This window comes from Talpa europaea (genome assembly GCF_964194135.1).
Source record: "Talpa europaea genome assembly, chromosome: 7".
Lineage (NCBI taxonomy): Eukaryota > Metazoa > Chordata > Mammalia > Eulipotyphla > Talpidae > Talpa > Talpa europaea.
In genome coordinates this window covers 136,702,956-136,722,548 of record NC_140074.1, presented here as the reverse complement: position 1 = coordinate 136,722,548, position 19,593 = coordinate 136,702,956, and the positions used below count along the sequence as shown (strand labels likewise).

Sequence of the window (19,593 nt, the reverse complement as noted above, 5' to 3'; positions counted from 1 at the left end):
GGCCGGGGCAGGGGGCGCTACGGGACAGGGCTCCTGGGGGCAGCGCGGACACTCCGCCATGCGGGAACAGTGACGCGAACAGCCCCGTGTTTGTGCAGAATCCCCCTGAACGACGCCCTTTAGCCTCGAACGCCACGGCCGTGAAGTCTGCCTTTTGAAAGCGCCGCCTGACACCCGTTCACAGAATGGGAGGAAGCACAGAAAAAAGTTATGACCTGAACAGAAAACAGGAATTCAGGAAATGTTTATTTTTCAGGCTCTTCTTCCCCTCACCTGAACCACAGCCCTTCGAGATGGCAAAGGCAACACGAAAGGGAAACAGGTGATTCGGGGCAGGGCCCTTCCGAGAGGGCCCCGGGCCGCTCAGCCCCAGTGCGCGGGCCCCCTCCTGGGACCCACGGCGCCCGCCTCGTCAGAGCCTGCACGGGCAGAGGGCAGGCGAGGACGGCACTGAGGGGACGCTCAGGCGCGCTGAGAGACAGCCCTGGAGCCCTGTTCTCGGCAGGTGGCTGCGGGCCCAAGAGCACCAGATAGGATGAGGAGCAAGTGTGCCCCCTGCAGGTGAGGAGCGGGAAGGTGCCAGGGCCAGGATGCCCAGGGCCAGGGGGCTCAGAGCTGCTGGCTTGAGGGAGGGGGTACTGACAGGTGACCCACAACCAAGCTTCACGGCCTGGCAGCCTGTCCCCTTCCACAGCCTCCTCACCCCCCCCCCGTTAGCATTAGAAAGGGCAATGCCACGTGGCAGCAGCACAGGCTACCCAGAGCGGGAGGTTGGCACCTCCCACGTCCAGTGGGGGGTCTTGCCTGTGTTTGCCACCAGGGCTAGAAACGCCCTGGCCTGAGCCCCTGGACAAAGCCAGACTCAGGCACCTGCCCACTCCACGTGGGCTCCAGTCACCATCCTCCGTGAGGCAGGGCGGGTGGGGAGCCAGAGGTGGACGTGCCCCTGCCTGCCCAGCCACTCCAGGCTCAGCAGGCACCACTGCCCCCTGGCGGCCACTCGGCTGACATCAGGGCGGGCCCGCAGACGCACGGTCCAGAGCAGGGAAAACAGACACGGTGCAGCGCCGGGCAGGTTTGGGGCATGCTACCAGGCCAGCTGCCAAAAATGGACGCAAAAGCCAATGGCATGTCCACCGGTCCCTGCACCCACAAGCTGACCACTGAACACCTGACCACTGAACACCGGACCACCTGCACACACAAGCTGACCACTCCCCGGGGCAATGCTTACCAGGGCCTGCAGCGTCCCGTCCATAGCAATGACCCCCTCAATAGTCTGGAAAGAGGAGCGGGCCAGGGTGCACAGGCTCCAGTCCAGGAAACTCGCCATCTTCTTCTGCTTGACGTCCGGCCGCGTGACAAACCTGCCGGAGGAAGCAAGGGCAGGTGACGGCTCCACAGAGGCCCTGGCCCCACCAGCCTCCACGCCAGGCACCTGTGCTCTGCGCTTTGAGGCACACCTGCATCCCTGTGCTGTTGTCCCCCCAACACACATTACGGCACCCCGGGAAGCTCCTGGTGCTCCTCGCTACCCCTCCCACCCTGCCGCCCACAGCGAGGCCCGCTGCAGAGCAGCCCACCCACCTCTCCCCACCTCGTGGCCCCCTGCTATACAGCCCCACACCCCAGGCTCAGCCCCACCCTGGGGAGGGCTCAGGACCAACACCCTGGAAACACCCTATGTAGGGTACAGTAAAAAAATATCAGGCTTTTCTGTCCTCCTGCTTTTCTGCCTTCCACGGACGATGGAACTCAGTAGACCTGAATGCATGCCTGATGGCGGGCACCTGGGGTAAAGGTGGGTGTGAGTAAGTGGGTACACCTGGGCTAAAGCTGGGCTTATAAAGGCGGCATCACGGGGACACTAGCAGAATGGAACAGCAGAGCGAAAGGAGCAGAGAACAAGGCCACAAGAGAACGCCAGAAGGAGTGAAGGTTTGCTGGGGGCTGGGAGGCCTGCCAGCCTGGCACCCCTGCCTGCCATGTAACTGGTAAACCCCAATAAAAGACTGCAAAAGCCACCGAGGGCTCCAGGACTCCTCCTTCACCCGTCTGCTCGAATCATAGGAAACCTGTCCTGTGGCCCATCCCCCTGCGACACCCTATTTCAAGGTGACTCGGCCCACTGTGGCCTCCAGCTCCCCAGAGCAGCACGCGGCACCCCTGCGGGACCCTTCGCCCTAGCCCCAGTGCCCGGCCCCTTGCCTCTCTCAGGCTGCAGATCTCAGGCAGGCCGCCTGTTAGACTTTATATAGTGTAGATGTCCACGTGAGGAGAAAAGTTTCTAGAGCTGTCCTCCTGGCTGCCCCATGACCCGAGCCTCTAAGGGGTCGGGAGACCACAAGCTCAACCGCACTTCAGGGTGCTGGTCGTAAAGGGACCCCGAGCCCTCCCCAGGACCTCAGCGGATGTTGTAAGAGGACCCAGGGATTTCACTGAAAATCTGCATTCCGCTGTCTGCGGTGAGGACTCAGCATGGAGAGCGCCCCACCCACACCCTTGTTTACAACCCTGCCCGCGGGCCGAGGGCAACACCTGCAGAGCCCAACCTGAAGAGCCTGACCCCCAGCCCAGGCAACCCGGAGGCACCAGGGAGCAGCCCCAGACTCCTGCAGGAGGGGCCACACTCCCCACGGTGCGGCTCCAGGGAGGCCCCCACGTCCCAGAGCAGCACATGGTGGGGCATTACAGCAGGGAGCAGTACACGGGGTGCTACACACAGGGGAAGGGGGGCAGCACAGGGCACAAGGCTGTGCCTACCCTCCCCGAACAAAACCACACAAGGTGAGTTTCCAAGTTAAGGTAAAAATCCTAAGATTGCTCTGAAAGATTTAAGGAAATAGGTTACTTTGTACTTTTGTGTCCTTTTATTAAAAAAAAAAAAAATACATGCTCACAGACGTGTTCACAAGCCAGCAGAAATGGGCCCCACCACCGCCTTCCCTTGGGGAGCCCGTCTCCCGTGCAGGCTAGCCTGCTGCCTCTCATGGGCGTCCACAGACTCGGGCAGTGAGCCCCGGAGCCAGGCACCAGGAGCTTCCACAGCAGCCGCAGGGCCTTGCCCAGGTCAGTGCGGACGGCAGGTCTGAGACATGGCGGCGCAGCAGGGAGACAAAGCACCATCCCAGAGCTGGATGGGGACAGCAGCGCGAAATGGCAGCAGGTGAGAAGCTGGGCTCCCCGCACGCACAACCAGCCTCACCCAAACAGAGACCATGGTCCTGAGTGGCACCCGGGTGGCCGGTGCATGCACGGAGAGCATAGCCGGGTGGTGGGGGGGAGGCAGGAAACCCCGAGGGGTCCTCAGCCTCTGCCTCTGCTGCCCCAAGGGCGTGCCCCCACCAGGGCTCTGGACCAGCACCTGACAGAAGGAGGTGTGCAGGACACGAGAGCACAGCTGAGAACCCAGGAGCAGGGTGCAGGCAGAGGAGGCCATGGCCCCCCAGACCAGACAGCTGGAGCGCACGCCTACGGGTGTCTGATGAGCCCCTGCACCTGCTGTTGGCTGTGGCTGTGACCTGCAGAACATCTGCCTTACACCACCCTGGAGCTTAACAGGAGCGAGCACCCCAGGACTGGGGTCCCCAAGGAAAGGCAGTGACGACACTGCAGGCCCGTGGCTCTGTCGCAACCATGATCCTGTCCAGCGCTGATCTGCTGCTCAATCACAGCCCGGAGGTTGAAATCGGCGCGAGACTGAGGGACACATTTCAGCGGAGGAGCTGGCCTAGGGAAGGGCTGCAGGATCCCCACCGCGCCGCATACCAGGCACCCATAGCACAGCAGGGCGCTGGAACCCTGGATCGTCACTTAGAGGAGGCCTCTCAGTGCCCCGGTACCCTGGCTCCACCTACTACCCATCGCTGGCACAGAGCCCAGGCCATCTGAACAGGCGCAGACTCCTAAGGGGCCTGGGTGGTCCCTTAAAAGCCATGACTCGGCCCAACTTCTTGTAGGAGGGGTTAGAGAAGAAAAAGAAGCTCCCGTTACCACTCATAAAAACTGAAAATGAAGAGAAAGAAGATCATTAACAAATACTGGAGCAAAAGCAAACAAACCCAGACTCGTCTCAGGCCAGCAGCACTACGGGATGCGCGAGGAGGAGCGTGAGGGAAGGGCCGCGGCAGCGGGGCTCGTCAGGCGACCAGAAGAACAGGCCGTGGAAAACGTAAACGCAGTATGGGCAAACAGTTAACAGAGCTAACTCTGCAGTGGAATTAAAAAATACAACATGGGGGCTCCCCGGTGGCGCAGCGGGTTGAGCGCCGTGCTGTGAAGCTGTCCGCAGCCTCTGCAGTGCAGGTTCGATCCCAGCCGGCCGGCAAGGGTCCTCTCGCAGACCTCACCCTCCCGCGCATCTAGCCTGTACTCTGGTGCTTGTATAAAAATAAATAAATCTTTTTATTTTAAGATTTTTATTTATTTATTTATTTATACAAGCACCGGAGTACAGTCCAGATGCACGGGAGGGTGAGAGGATTCATCAGAGACAGAGCGGGGAGCAGAGCAGGCAGAAGGACCGAAGGACACTGCTGAGGGGAGCAGCGGGCGGCAGGAGAGGTCTGCGCACCATGTGGGACCCTCCTCCGGTGGCCGGGGAGCAGCCGGGGATTGAACCGGCGCCGCAGAGGCCGCGGGCAGCTTCGCAACCCAGCGCTCAACCGCTGCGCCACCGGGGAGGCCCCCAAGAAAACCTATTAAAGAAATAACCGTTGGGAATCACCTCAATCCAGGAACTGAGCCGGGCATCCTGACCCAAGAGACCCAAAGGAATCAAAAACAAAGTGGCAGCACGCCAACAAAATCCAAGGCACGTTATAATTAAAATATGGAAAACCAAGGACAAAGAGCGAAGATTAAAAACTTGAAGCGTGAGGGCGAGCACCTGTCAGCGAATACCCACCCGCCGCAGACCACTCAGTGCCAACCTCACGGCAGGCAGGGAGTGGCAGAGACAGCAAAGCCCACCGAGACAGAGGCCAGGACCAGGACACCACCCCAGACGGCCACCCAGGCAGGGCAGGGTGAGGCACTTAGCTGAACACCAAAAGTAAAAGAGCCTGTCAGCACCGAGCTGCTGGTGAGGAGGCGCGAACGGGGCAGCTGCCACCTGGAGGTGACGCGTCTGAATTACACCACGTTGGGAGGAGGGTGGCCCTCAGAGCTCGCTGGGAGCCAGGCCACCTGAAGGGCCACACAATGGCCTCACACCCCACCTCAGCAGAGCCGGCAAACAGAAACTCAGAGAGCACGTCAGGGAGCAGAAGCAGAACTTAAGCAAGCCTTAAAGGGAAGACCTCAGAAAATAAAAGCCACTTGAGAAGATCTCTCAAAATAAGTAAAAGAGGGCCTCCCTGGTGGCGCAGGCGGTTGAGCACCGCACTGTGAAGCTGTCGACAGCCTCTGCAGCATGGGTTCGATCCCAGCCAACCGGGGAGATACCCACATGGCGCGGCAGACCTCTCCTGTCGTGCCCGCTGCTCCCCTCAGTAGTGTCTTCAGTCTGTCTGCCTATTCTGTTCCCCACTCTCTCTCTGGTGAACCGTCTCACCCTCCTGCACCTCTGGCCTGTGCACCAGCTCTTGCATGAATAAAATAAATCTTTAAAAATATATATTAAAAAAAATAAGTAAAAGGGGCCTCCCTGGTGGCGCAGCGGTTGAGCACTGGGCTGCGAAGCTGCCCGTAGCCTCTGCAGCACCGGTTCGATATCTGGCTGCTCCCAGGCCACCGGAGGAGGGTCCCACATGGCGCGCAGACCTCTCCTGCCGCCCGCTACTCCCCTCAGCAGTGTACTTCGTCCGTCTGCCTGCTCTGCTCCCTGCTCTGGCTCTGGTGAATTCTCTCACCCTCCCGCGCTTCTGACTGTACCCAGTGCATGTATAAATAAATAAATAAATCTAAAAAAAAAAAAAAAAACCCACAGGTTTATATAAAACCTCAATTCTTTAAAAAAAAAAAATAAGTAAAAGAGCAGGGAGTACCTGTATCTCAGTGCTCACCTTACATGCAGAGGGTGAGAATTCACAATCAAAGGTGCAGAGTGGCTGAGCAGCTCTCCAAACAATTTCTAACCCATGACTATCAGCAAGAAACCACGGGCAGACACGCAACGACAGAGCCAGAGGTCAGAAGACGGTCATACCAGCAAATGATGACTGGGACGGCTGTACTCACATCAGACAAAATAAGCTTCCAATTTAAAAAGGTAATAAGAGCCAGGGCTAGACATTACAATCAAGGGCCAAATGCAACAAGGAGATACATACATACACACCGAATGATAATATAGCTTCCCGAGATACAACAGCTGTTAGCAGAACTAAAAAATATTGACAGAACAATAATACCAGAGAATTTTAATACCCCACCCACAACTGTGGACAGAAGAAGAGAGAATAAATCCGGGCACAACAGCTTTCAGTGAGGCCCCACAGACGTCTACTGAGCAGCTCACCTGCACACATGTGAAACACCTCCAAGAAAAGGCCACATGGGGGCCTCCCTGGTGGCGCAGTAGACTGAGCACCGTGCTGTGAAGCTGTCTGCAGCCTCTGCAGTAGTGGTTTGATTCCCGGCCGGCCAGGGAGATTCCCACATGGCGCAGCAGACTTCTCCTGTCTCACCCGCTGCTCCCCTCAGCAGTGTCTTCAGTCCGTCTGCCTGCTCTGCTCCCCACGCTGTCTCTGGTGAATCCTCTCACCCTCCCGCACCTCTGACTGTACCCCAATTCTTGTATAAATAAATCTTTAAAAAAAAAAAAGAAAAGAAAAGGCCACATGTTGGGAACACAAGTCAATGTCAATCAAGTTGGGAAGGGTGAAATCACACCAAGTATTCTTTCTGACCCTAATGCCATAGGGCGAGAAATTAACTATTAAAAAGGGAAACTAGAAAAACCTTTAACATGTGGAGACTAAACATGCTTAGCAGCTTCTGGATTAAAGAGAAAATTAAAGTAGAAATCAAAAATTACTTTGAGATTGATGAACCTGCGGATACAAGTGATCAAAATCTGTGACGCAGCAGAAGCAGCTTCGCGAGGGAAGACACCTGCCACGCGGGCCCACATTAAGAAGAACCCCAGGCCGACAACATACTGCCACACCTGAAGTACCTTGAAAAGAATAAACAAGACCTAAAGTTTGTAGAAAAAGGAAATAATAAAAATAAGAGTGGCAATAACGAAGATAATAAAGGACTATGGAAAGATCGAACAAATTGAAAGTTGGTTCTTGAGAATAAAATTGACAAATCTCTAGCAAAGCTAACAAAGAATATTAATAAACAATTAGAAATGAAGAGGAAAACTTACCACAGATGGCAGAGAAATGCAGAGGATCATGAGATTACATGTACCACCAAACACCAATAAATTTGATAACCTTAAAGAAACAAATTTCTAGAACAACATAGTTTGCCAAGACTACACCAAAAAGAACCAGAACAACTGAATAAACCAATTACAATCCCGGAAATTGAAAGAGTAATCAAAAAGCTCCCTAAAAACAAAAGCTCTGGGCCTCCCCTGGTGGCACAGCGGTTGAGCTCTGGGCTACGAAGCTGCCCACAGCCTCTGCAGCACCAGTTCAATCCCCGGCCGCCGGCGAGGGTCCCACATGGTGCGACAGACCTCTCCTGCCGTGCCTGCTGCTCCCCTCAGCAGTGTGTTTCCTCAGTCTGCCTGTTCTGTTCCCCGCTCTGTCTCTGGTGAATCTTCTCACCCCCATACCTCTGGCCTGTACCCCAGCTCTTGTGTGCATAAATAAATAAATCTGTAATCTGTTTAAAAAAAAAAAAAGCTCACGTCCAGACAGCTTTACAAATGAATTCTATCAAACCTTTAAAAAAGAACATGGGGCCTCCCCGGTGGCGCAGCAGATTGAGCGCCACACTGTGAAGGTGTCCGCAGCCTCTGCAGCGCTGGTTCGATTCCCAGCCAGCCACGGAGATTCCCACATGGCGCAGCAGACCTCTCCTGTCTCCCCGCTGCTTCCCTCAGCAGTGTATTTTGTCAGTCTGCCTGTTCTGTTGCCCGCTCTGTCTCTGGTGAATCCTCTCACCCTCCCGTGCATCTGTCCTACACCCCAGTTCTTGCACAAATAAGTAAAAATCTTTAAAAATAAATAAAAATAAAGAAGAATGTATGCCCATCTTGATCAAATTACTTGTGAAAATCCACAGAGGGAACACTCCCTAGGACAGCTTAGGCCAGCAGTACCCTAAAACCAAAACCAGACAAAGTCAGTACAGTACTCCTAGGAGAATCCTCAACCAGGCGTCAACAAATCAAACCAAACAACAAAAGGGCCACACCACGCATCTACCCAGGCACGCAGGTGCTTTAGCATGCGCAGTCAGGGACATGTACAGGAACCGCAGGACATAAAGACAAAAAGCAGACGATTATAACAAGAGGCAGAGAACAAAGGGTCATGGAAAAAAGATAAACTTGCTGACCAGAGACCTGAGGCCTACAGCTGGGGAGGAGGAACAGGAAGGAGGGGCAGGCAGGAAAGGAGGCACTCGTGGGCCCTGGGGAAGAGCCCCGGTCTGCGCTGGGGAGCCACAGGCTACACCTGAGCGTGACAGCAAATACTGCGGGAAAACACACAACGATGTAGGAAAACAAAATTAACATTAAAAAAAAGAGATGCAGAAAAAAAAAAAAAAAAAAAGAGATGCAGGGCCTCCCCGGTGGCGCAGCGGTTGAGCGCTGGGTTGCGAAGCTGCCCGCGGCCTCTGCGGCACCGGTTTGATCCCCGGCTGCTCCCCGGCCACCGGAGGAGGGTCCCGCATGGCGCGCAGACCTCTCCTGCCGCCCGCTGCTCCCCTCAGCACTGTCCTTCGGTCCTTCTGCCTACTCTGCTCCCCGCTCTGGCTCTGGTGAATTCTCTCCCCCTCCCGCGCTTCTGACTGTACCCAGTGTATGTATAAACAAAACAAACAAATAAATAAATAAAACATGCCTCTATTAAAAAAAATAATAATAAAAAAAAAAAAAAAAAAGAGATGCAGGGAAAGCCTCTGACAGGACTGAGCACCCGTTTATGAGAAAACTCAACAACGAGGAAAGAGGGGAACCTACCTCATCACGACAGCCAGGGAAAGCCGGGTGACAGCACTCCGCGGCGGTGACACGCCAGGAGGCCGCCAGGGCCCCACCCGCCCAGCTGGAACCCAGACGGCACAGAGCGAGAACATGAGAGAAGCCCCTGGAAGTCAGCCACATGGCGAAGTGGCTGACAGAGGGTCGAAAACCCGAAAAGCTCTTGCATTTTAATATACAAATAACAAGTGAGCAGAAAAAGAAATTGAGAAAATAATTCCATCCACCAGCGCATCAAAAAGAATCAAATACCTAGGAATTGACCTGCCGGGACGGTGAGGGGTTGACACAGTGAGGACTGAAAGACAAGAACGAACGCAGACCAGGATAGAGTGAGAAAGACAATCCGGGCCGTGAACAAAGCCTCAACACAGTGAGATGAACGGTGCACCGAAGCGACATACAAATTTGATTCAATCTCCATTAACACACCAGTGACGTTCTCCAAAGAACCAGAACAAAAAATATAAAGATTTCCATGGAACCACAACAGGCGTGGAACAGCTGTGGCAACGCTGAGGGAAAGAAGATGCGGGAGCATCTCGTCACCTGACGTGTACTGCAAAGTGATGAATTAAAAACACAGCCTTGGAGCAAAAATACACAGGAGCCAAGGGAACAGGATCAAGAGCTAGAAGTCAGTCCACACGCAGCCGACGCTCAGCTCACGCCAAGGAAGTCACAGGACACCACAGGAAAGAGCCCACAGAAGTCGCTGGGGATCCGAGGCTCCGTGCAAAGAAGGGGTGGCTCACCTGACTCCAACCCAGCAAGTTCCAAATGGGTTAAAGACTTAGAAATAAGACCTGGAGTTAAGAAAATATAAAGAAAACTTTGGTGATACGTTTCACGACATCAATGATAAAGACGTTTCTGCAGACGGGACCTCCATGGCAAGGGACATAAAAAATAAATCATGTGATCGCAGCCAAAGGAAAGGCAAGTGAGTGGATACCGCGCTGAGTGGGAGAAGATCGTCACACACCACGCAACTGACAAGGGATTACTATCCAAGATACACGACCACCATGATCAACTGAACAATCACGAGCCCAGTTCCTGGGTGAGCAGCAGGACTGGACAGAGCTCAGGCGCAAGGCCCAGAGGCCGACACACAGAACGCGGGTGCTCGCGCTGAAGAAGGGAGACGCGGGCCAAGGCCGTGATGACGCACCTCACCCCATAAGGAGGGCACACATTAAAAAGTGGGGGGGCGGATGCCGACGAAGAGGAGCCCTGCTGCACGGCAGGCGGGACGTGACGCCCTCCCCCTGCTGACGCGGCCACTGCCATCACCGGGGATCCCGGGACCTGGCAATGCTGGATGACACGGCAGCTCTCACGGACGTCCATCCGACAGACACGCAACCGTCCGCTCAAAAACACATGCTCTAGACGCCCAGTGCAGCTGTCCTCACAACGGTCAGGATGGGGAGAGGCCTAAGCGCCCCCGCTAGAGGGGGTCAAGAGGACGTGTCCACCCACACAACGGACACTACTCAGCCGTAAGGAAAGACAGAATGCTGCCATTTATAGTAAAATGGGATGAATTCAAAGGCACGACGGGTAGGGAAGCGATCAAAATGACAAATACTTGATGTTTCTAAGCAGAAGATTCAACACAGTGACAGACAGCAACCAGCAAACTCTAGAAAACAAAGTAAGGTTTCCACAGTTAGGACGAGGAGGGAGGCAGGAAAGGTCCAAGGGGATATAAGAGACGGAGTAAGGCAAAACTGTGAACGTTCTGTAAAATACATAGATTTCTTAATTTCCAGGGGCTACATAGGGAGACTGTGGCCTCATAATATTTCACATGTTCAAATCCTGTATTTCTAGGACTATAGCAAGATTTCTTTTTTACAGCATGGAGTGTAAATAAAATTTAACCTTGAGTTTTACAATCAAAAAAAATTACAAGTCAATAACAAGATATCTGGGAAGTCCCAGCATTTACAGAGAATTAAAGTAGTGAAATAGTCACAAAACAGTGCTAGAACAACTAGACACTTGCGGGGGTGAGGAGTGGGTATTGCGTACCTGACCCCAAAAGAAATCCCAAATGGATTAATATTTTGTATTAAACAATAGAAAGGTAGAAAAACAAATGACTACTGGTAAGACCGCTTAATAGGGTAAGACTTCAAGCTTAAAAATAAAAATCACTAAATAAAAGGGGAAAACTGCCTTGACATTAGGTTAAAGAAGAAAGTCAAAAGCCACCTAGGGCCCGAGGGCATAACCCAACCACACCTGCACTGAGAGGCAGAGGGCAGGGGTCAGCGCCCCCCAGAGAATGGCAGCAGCACACCCCAGCAGGGACTGCCGGCAAAGTTCTCCCCACGCACGGCCACACCCCACAACGCCGCCAGAGGGCACTTACTTGGACACGAGGACAGCAGCTGCGTCTCGGGCCTTGTCACTGACAACCAAGTAGCACTGCAAGAAAGGGTGACGAGCAGGCCGTCAGATCAGGGACGTGCGTCCCCGCCAGCCCCACCCCCAGCAGCTCCCCAAGAGTGCATCCTCACGATGCTCACAGGAGAGTTTGATCCCAGTCAGGGAGTGACCCCCAGGGTGCAGCAGCCCTCTCCTGTCTCCCCGCTGCCCCCTCAGCCGTGGGTTTCAGTGGATCCGCCTCTTCTGCTCCCCACTCTGTCTCTGGTGAGTCCTCTCCCCCGCCCCCAGCACCTCTGGCCTGCACCCCCGCTCTTCGATGCCTAAGTAAATACATAAATCTTAAAAACAAAAAGGACACCTTTATTTTCCCTTATTGCCCCAGAAACCTCTCATGCATCATGATTATAACAGAGCATCTGTATAACCTACAAAGAAAGGAATCCCAGCCGGTGGCTGGTTGCTGGCACAGTCGCATTTACCTCAGCTATCTGGAGGATGCGGTCCATTATGGACATTCGCGTCTGTCCAGGCTGGGCGATGAGGTTCCCATCAAGGCGTGAGAAGTCGAAAGGGATCAGGCAGGTGACAGAGAGCCAGAGCAACAGCATGTAGCGGGTCTCCCAAGTCTAAGGAATGAAAAGACAAAGGGCTCCGAGGTAGGACAGAGCTGACCAGCCGCCTCACAGAGCTGCTGACTTGCAGTCACTCAGCACCCAGCTGGGAGTTGGGGAGCAGGCCCTCCTCACCCACCTCACACCCCCTCTCCTAAGGACTGAGCTACCTCGGTCGACAAAAGAACAGCAAAGTGGACCAAGGAGAGCAATCACAGCAGTGCCAGGCTGCCCACTAGCTCCCTGAGTCATGCAACCAGCCTTCCGAGAAGGTTGGAAAGCAGATAAAGAGCTAAGTAGGAAAACAGAGGACTTCAGAACAAAGACACTTCCAGCCAAGGTGTGCCCTGCCTTTGAGCAGTCACTCCAAGATTCCAATTGGAGCCTGGATGGCCCTGGGCTGGAGAAGCCACCGCAGCAGGGCTGGGCTCACCTGAAGGCGCCAGGCTTCCCTAGGCCCGCGGTCACTCAGTGGCCAACCCGGGAATCTGGAACAGGGGCTCCGGGAGGATCCCCCCACTCCCTAAGAGTGAGGGTGACTGAGTCTGTGCCCCAACTAGACTGGCCACGAGGTTTCTGCTGAGCGTGCCTTCCCACTGGAAGCAGGAGTTTTAGGGAGCTGCGCAGCACCCACATGAGCAGTCCCCAGGGAGAGACAGGCCCTGGCGCCCCACCTTTCCCAGAGATGACACTTCACACACGTCATCACAACTCAGCCAGGGCTGCGGGCACATGGCGGTGGGGGAGGGGGGCGCGGGGGGGACTCACCTCGTGGTCTTTAGGGCTCTGATTTGCAAACATGTCTAGAACAGGCTGGACGTCAGCTACTTCATGAGGAAACAGACGAAGAAATGTCTTGTAGCCTCGAACCTACCAGATAAAAAGACACTGCGTTATCTTATGCATAGAAAATAGAGAGCAGCAAAATTATTTTTTCTCTGCCATCAGAAATCACCTGTGCCATCCAACGACCAAAGCGGACGCAGGCCGCAGCGGCAGATCTCAGAGAGAACAGCCGCGCTCTCCTCACCTTGCGACTCGGCCACTAGACGTGCGTCCTACGCTTCTGCCCCCTGGGCTGGCAGGTCTCACCTGCGGCCCGTCAGAAACACAGATGTGTCGCCAACGAGAAAGCCAACCTTCCTCTGCCCAAGCGCCACAGAGCTTGTAAGGTGCGCCACACCACCCAGACCTTTCACTCCAGAGCCTGCAACACAACCTACCCAGGACACACACCTGCATGCTGACTTGGAGCAGTGCCTCATTTCCCCTTGTAAGAAACTTTCCTGAATTAGAGCCCCCTCCCCACTCTCTTCCTCCCTCCCCTTCTACCTGGTGGTGCTGGGTCCACTCAAATACAAGGTGCCAAACATCTTGGACACTTTTCAGCGAACCCTGAATCACTAACATCCGATGCCCACATATGATAAAAGAGCAGCAATGAAAGCCACGCTTGCTCCCGTGCAATGACAGCTGAGAAGGTGTCGCTGGGTCAAGGATATCAAAAAAAAGTATCTGTCGAGCATGAAATGCTACCTTGGTGATGATATACAGGAATTTAAAAGCCAGATGTACAAGGTCGGCTGGAGAGGTCTCATCCTGCACCAGACCCAACAGCAGGTTCATCATCCATTCTAGAAAAAAAAATATGAAACGTATGCTACAGAATTAAATGTCTATGATACTAAAATAAAATTCCAAAAGAAAAAAGGGTTTATTTAGAAATACAAGAGGGGTTCAACATCAGCAAACCTCTGTCATCCAAGTACCAACAGAGCTAAAGAAAAAACATTCCGTCTTGGCAGTTTCTAAAGTGTATTAGTTAACACAATGTTCATTCTCTCTTTCAAAATGCAGAGGGGCCTCCCTGGTGGCACAGGGGCTAAAGACACAGCACGGTCAGGTTATCCACCAGCCTCTGCAGCATGAGTTCGATCGCCGGCTGGCCCCCAAGGTGCAGCAGACCTCTCCTGTCCCCCCACTGCTCCCCTCAGCAGTGGATTTCAGTGGATCCACGTGCTCTGCTCCCAACTCTGTCTCTGGGGAGTCCTCACCCCCACACCTCTGGCCTGCACCACAGCTCTTCTACACATAAATAAATCTTAAAAAAAAAAAAAAAAGAGCTAGGAGGAAAGATCTGAAATGAAAAATTATGTAAATGGGGGGCCTCCCTGGTGGTACAAGGGGTTGAGCACAGCCCCATGAGCTGTCTGCAGCCTCTGCAGCACAAGTTCGATCCCCCGGCCGGCCAGGGAGCAGCCCACGTGGCACAGCAGACCTCTCCTGTCTCCCTGCTGCCCCCATCAGCCATGGATTTCAGTCAGTCTGCCTGTTCTGCTCTCACCCCCCCACACCGCTGGCCTGTACCCCAGATCTCATATGCATAAATAAATAAATCTTTAAAAAAATTATGTAGGGCCTCCCCTGGTGGCGCAGGCGGTTGAGAGCCACGCTGTGAAGCTGTCCACAGCCTCTGCAGCGCCGGTTCGATCCTGGCCAGCCAGGGAGGATGCCACATGGTGCGGCAGACCTCTCCTGGCTCGCCCGCTGCTCCCCTCAGCAATGTATTTCGTCAGTCTGCCTGTTCTGTTCCCCACTCTGTCTCTGGTGAATCCTCTCACCCTCCCGCGCATCCGGCCTATACCCCAGTTCTTGTATAAATAAATAAATCTTTTTAAAAAATTATGTAAATGGGATTAACAGCAAATCACACGCTGCCAGAGAACCGCACAGTAATAAAAGGTCCACACTGAGGCGGGGGCGGGGCGAGCGAGAGAAACCGACTGGCCCTCAGCTACACACAGGTCACATACATCAGCGTACGCGTGCAAGAGTCCCGGGGAGAGAGAGTGGCACAGGCAGAAAAAACATCTTAGAAATGGCCAAAGGTTTTCCAAATTTAAGAAAATTATTAACCCCTAATCCAAACGATTCGGCAAACTCCAAACAGGATAAACAGGAGGAAAACCATACCACGCACGCCATGACCAAACTGCTAAAAAGTCTGTGTGGGTGAGCAAGATGTATCAGGAAATCGCAAAAGCAGCTAGAGAAACAGCACCCCTCGCAGGCAGCGGCACAGAGACAAGGATGAAGACCGGAGAGCGGAAACAAAGCAGGCCCAGAACCGCACCCGCAACCTTTCCAAGATGAAATCGAAACAATCGAGCAAAAGCTGAACTCGTTCATTGCCAGCAAATCTACACTAAACGTCAAAATCCTTACAGCAGAAAACACAGGTGGAAGGCAAAAAACAGAGGCAGGAGTGGTGAGCGCACGGATAAATACTGCAGATGTTTTCTCACTCTTAATTCCCGTGAAAGAAAGTGGGCGTTCACAGAGGAAGGCGCGCAGCAGCACACTTCAGGTCACAGAGCCGACGCCACCCCGGGGACGAAGACCCCGACGGGCTGACGCTGCGAACGCCCGCTGTGACGGCCCTGTGTGGGCTACGCGGACCCCCCAAACCCAGAGACAGAAAGCAGAGCGGTGGTGCCAGGGGCCGGGGAGAAGAGTGCGGCGTGAACACTGCTGGGGCTTCTTTCGGGATAAGATGTTCTTGAATCCGATGTGGGTGGTGGCTCGGCTCTGGGAGATACTGCAGGACACGGAAGCGTGCGCCCAATGGGGGTGAACACTAGGGTGTATAACGTCGGCCTCAACAAAGCTGCTATTTTCAGAAAAGTGTATACACACCACTGCAGTGCTGCCAGACACAAAATAAATCTTCACTGTACACCAGAAGGATCAGTCAGACGACAGAGCAAAGATCATTCCACAAAAGTAATAAAAGAGGCCTCCCCGGTGGCGCAGCGGGTTGAGCGCAGTGCTGTGGAGCTGTCCGCAGCCTCTGCAGTGCCGGTTCGATTCCTGGCCAGCCAGGGAGCTCCCCACATGGTGCGGCAGACCTCTCCTGTCTCCCCGCTGCACCCCTCAGCAGTGTTTTCGGTCCGTCTGCCTGTTCTGCTCTCCGCTCTGTCTCTGGTGAATCCTCTCACCCTCCCGCGCCTCTGGCCTGTACCCCAGCTCTTGTATAAATAAATAAATTGTTAAAAAAAAAAAAGCAATAAAAGAGAAAGCACACTTCGAAATAAGCCTACAAAAATGTTTCCAGGAATCACCTAAGAAACTACTGAATTTCACTGAGAGACACAAAAAATCTGACTGGAAACACAATACCAGCCTTGTCAAGACCCCGAATGTCCCTACATGATTTTGTGAATTTCACAGAACCAACAGGACCTGCCAAGGGGTGGGTGTGATCAATGCTCCTGCAGCTCACCTGGGTCGATGCAACCAGGCCGAGACAGACACATGCGGCAGAGCAGAGCTGCCAGCATAAACCAAAACGACAAGGACGAAAGAGCGTGGAGGGGCCGAGGGCACGAGCCTAGACACCAAGGCCACGTACTCAAGGGCAGGTGCAGACCCGAAGGACCCCTCAAGCGGGGCGAGGGGGCGGGGGCAATGCGATTTACACACCCTCAGGAAAAACAAACTTCCGAACAGCCAAACCCAAAGGAAGAGACGGACCTGACAACGTGACCAGAACGCAGCACCCGTTCAGCAGCCGCACGTCGAGAGGCAGGCGCGAAGTCACGAGCTATGGCCAACAGAACAAGGGCCAGCACCCCATGATGTCCTTTTGCTAAGAGGGAGCTCTTCCCAGCTCATTTTAGGGTGAACCCCCCCCAAACCCCTCAGACCACTCAGCGTTCTGCACAAGGGGCCCACGAGAGGCCTGAGGCTGCTCCCAGGGACAGAGCGTGACACACCCATGTTCGCTGAGGAGCTGCACTCCTAGGCGGGCCCACTGCGGCCCTGCAGGCGCTGAGCCTGGCCAGCCTCCTCAGAAGGGCGCCACCCTCCCGCAGCAGAGGCGCCTCCGCAGACCTGAGAACCATGTCCCCTGCAGCTGGCCCTCTCCCGGGTGGTCTCCAAGGGTCAGCTGGCCCTCAAGAGGGCTGCATGTTTTCCAGGAAGGACAATTCGGACGGAGTCCAGCTTCTGAGGATTTTTAAAGCAACTGCTTGGAAGAGCCCCTGAGAAGAATCTGTCCGCTTCCCGTCACCTTCACCTGAGGATCCGAACGGACGGTTCTGGTTCAGCCTTGGCTGGAACACCTACTAGCTGGTCATCTGTGGCCATCTGCCTGCCCTGCCTGGGCTGTGGTTTCATCTACACAGTGTTCAGAATAACTGACCTTCCTTGCGTCGTGTGGGGCTGCCGTGACAGCCAATCTGTCTAAAAAGCCACTCAGGACAAGGCAAAAATATCAGAGTAAATGGATACAACAGGCAACTCGCAAAACAATCTGTGCAAATACAGCAGGAAATGCAGGAAAAAATCACCTTCACTTCAAAACCAACAAGCGCAAGACAAACCCACACGCGGCGCCCAGCGGCCTCCTAGGCAAACATCCGAACCCCCGGGCCCAGTCTCAGCCCCCGTGGCTCGGAACCAGCCCGGGAGTGGGGAGCCCAGCTGGCCCCTCCGCGGCGACGCGGCCCAGTGGGCAAGGGCTGTCCTGGCCGGGCGCCGGCCCGCCCGCCGCTGGGACCCCCGGGGCGGCACGGAGGGGAGGCCTTCCAGACAGCGGGCGGGTGGGGTGGGGCCGCCGGGCCCGCAGGCTGAGCCCCCCCGGGGCTGGGGCCGGCCCGCGGGCCCCAAGCCGCAAGGGTCTGCGTGGCTGCAGTCCCCACGCCCGCGCTGGGGGTCGAGCGCGAGTCGCGTGGGCTCCGGGGAGCAGAGTCCCCAGGGAAACGCGTCCTGCGACAGCCTCAGGGGCAGAGACCCCCGCCAAGTCCACCCTCGCGGCGGAGGCCCAGGCGGCCGCTCAGGGCAGCGCCAGCTGGGGGCGCGCGAGGGGGCTGGCGCGGCCACCCGGGCGTGGACGCGGGCGGCGGCAGCAGCTCGAGGGGACCAGCACGCGGGACGGTGGCCCGGAGAGCGCTGGGGCCAGGACCGCAGGGGCGCGCGCAGGCATCGGGAGCCGCTGGCAGGCAGCGGGCGGGGCCGGGGCCAAGAGGCGCGGCTGACTCAGAAGGGGGTGCAGCCCGGACGCGCCCGCGAGGCGCCCCCAGCCACGGCCCGAGGCGAGCGCGCGCAGGGGGCGGGGCCCCCGGGTCTCCCCACCGCCGCCGCACGTGCCGGCAGCAGCCGGGCTGGCTGGGCCGCCCCGCTCGCGCCGCGAGCCCCGGCAAAGCACGGCGGCCCGACGCGTCCAGGCCCCGACGCTCAGGGCCGCCCCGGACGGCGCCGCTCTGGCCGCGGAGGGGCCCCGCCGGAAGCCCCCGCGGGAAGGCCGGACGCGCGCGCTCGGGGGCCGGGGCCGCAGCCGGGGTCCGGGGGGAAAGGCCCCCAAGTGGCGGTGGGGGCCGGGGAGACGAGGGCGCCGCCCCGCCCCGCCCCGCCCCGCCCCGCCCCGCCCCGGCGCCCCGCCCCGCGGCCCGCGCCCCTTACCCAGGTCGGGGTCCAGCAGGTGCGGCTGCTCCTGGTACTTGTCCATCAGCGCTGCGGGGACACGGGCGTCAGCGCCGCCGCCCCGGCCCGCCCGGCCCGCCCGCCCGCCCGCCCGCCAGCCCGGCCCCGGCCCCGGCCCCGGCCCCGGCCCGCCGCGCGCACCCCGGAACCGCTCCAGGGCCCCCTCCCGGGCCGCGCGGTCCCCGCACGCCGCGCGCAGGCCGCCGAGCAGCTCGCGCGCCTCCGCGCTCTCGCCGAACGCCTCGAGGGCGCCGCCGCGGGCCAGCGCCTCGGCCTCCGCCTCGTCCTCCGGGGGCCCCGCGCCCTCGCCCAGGGCCATGCCGGAGAGGCGCGCTGAGGAGCCGGCGAGGCGCGCTGAGGAGGAGCCGGAGAGGCGCGCTGAGGAGGAGCCGGAGAGGCGCGCTGAGGAGCGGGCGAGGCGCGCTGAGGAGGAGCCGGAGAGGCGCGCTGAGGAGCCGGAGAGGCGCGCTGAGGAGCCGGCGAGGCGCGCTGAGGAGGAGCCGGAGAGGCGCGCCCCTGGAGGCGGCAACCGCGCTGGCCCCGCCCCGTGACCTTCGGGCTCGGCACCGCCCACTACGGATCGCGCCGGCCGCCAAAAGAGCGCGCGCGGAGGGCGCCCCTGCGGAGCTCCGGAAGGGGACGCGGCGGGCCGAGGCCGGGCGGGGCGGGGCTGGGAGGTGCCCGAGGGCCTGAGCGGCGGGGGGCGGGGCGGGGCGGGATCTGAGAGGGAGGCGTTAGAAGGACAGGGCAGGGGCGGGGTCTCAGCACGGGGCGGGTCCTGAGGGTGGGACTCGGGGCGGGGTCTGAGGGCGGGGCGGGGCCTGAGAGGCGCGTGGGGCGGGGTCTGAGGGTTGGGGGCGGGGTCTGAGGCCGGGGCGGGGCCTGATGGTGGGATGGAGTCCGCGGGTTCTGAAACCTGGGCGCGGTTTGAAAACGGGGCGAGGCCCTAGGCGGGGTGTAAGTGCTGGGTGGGGCCTGATGGTGGGC

At 57.0% G+C, this 19,593-nt stretch overlaps 1 protein-coding gene across 1 annotated transcript in view; it reads right to left on the bottom strand.

Moving 5' to 3' along the window:
- TBCD (tubulin folding cofactor D) overlaps positions 1-18,925 on the bottom strand; it is a gene marked incomplete at its 5' end in the record, with an annotated part of 76,972 nt that extends 58,047 nt beyond the window's left edge. Inside the window, 7 exons of the mRNA XM_084236921.1 lie at positions 1,235-1,367; positions 11,496-11,551; positions 11,992-12,138; positions 12,892-12,993; positions 13,660-13,757; positions 18,586-18,636; positions 18,748-18,925. Of these exons, the coding sequence (XP_084093047.1) occupies positions 1,235-1,367; positions 11,496-11,551; positions 11,992-12,138; positions 12,892-12,993; positions 13,660-13,757; positions 18,586-18,636; positions 18,748-18,925 (765 nt within the window). The remainder of the gene's footprint in view (positions 1-1,234; positions 1,368-11,495; positions 11,552-11,991; positions 12,139-12,891; positions 12,994-13,659; positions 13,758-18,585; positions 18,637-18,747) is intronic.
- Positions 18,926-19,593: the final 668 nt, after the last annotated feature.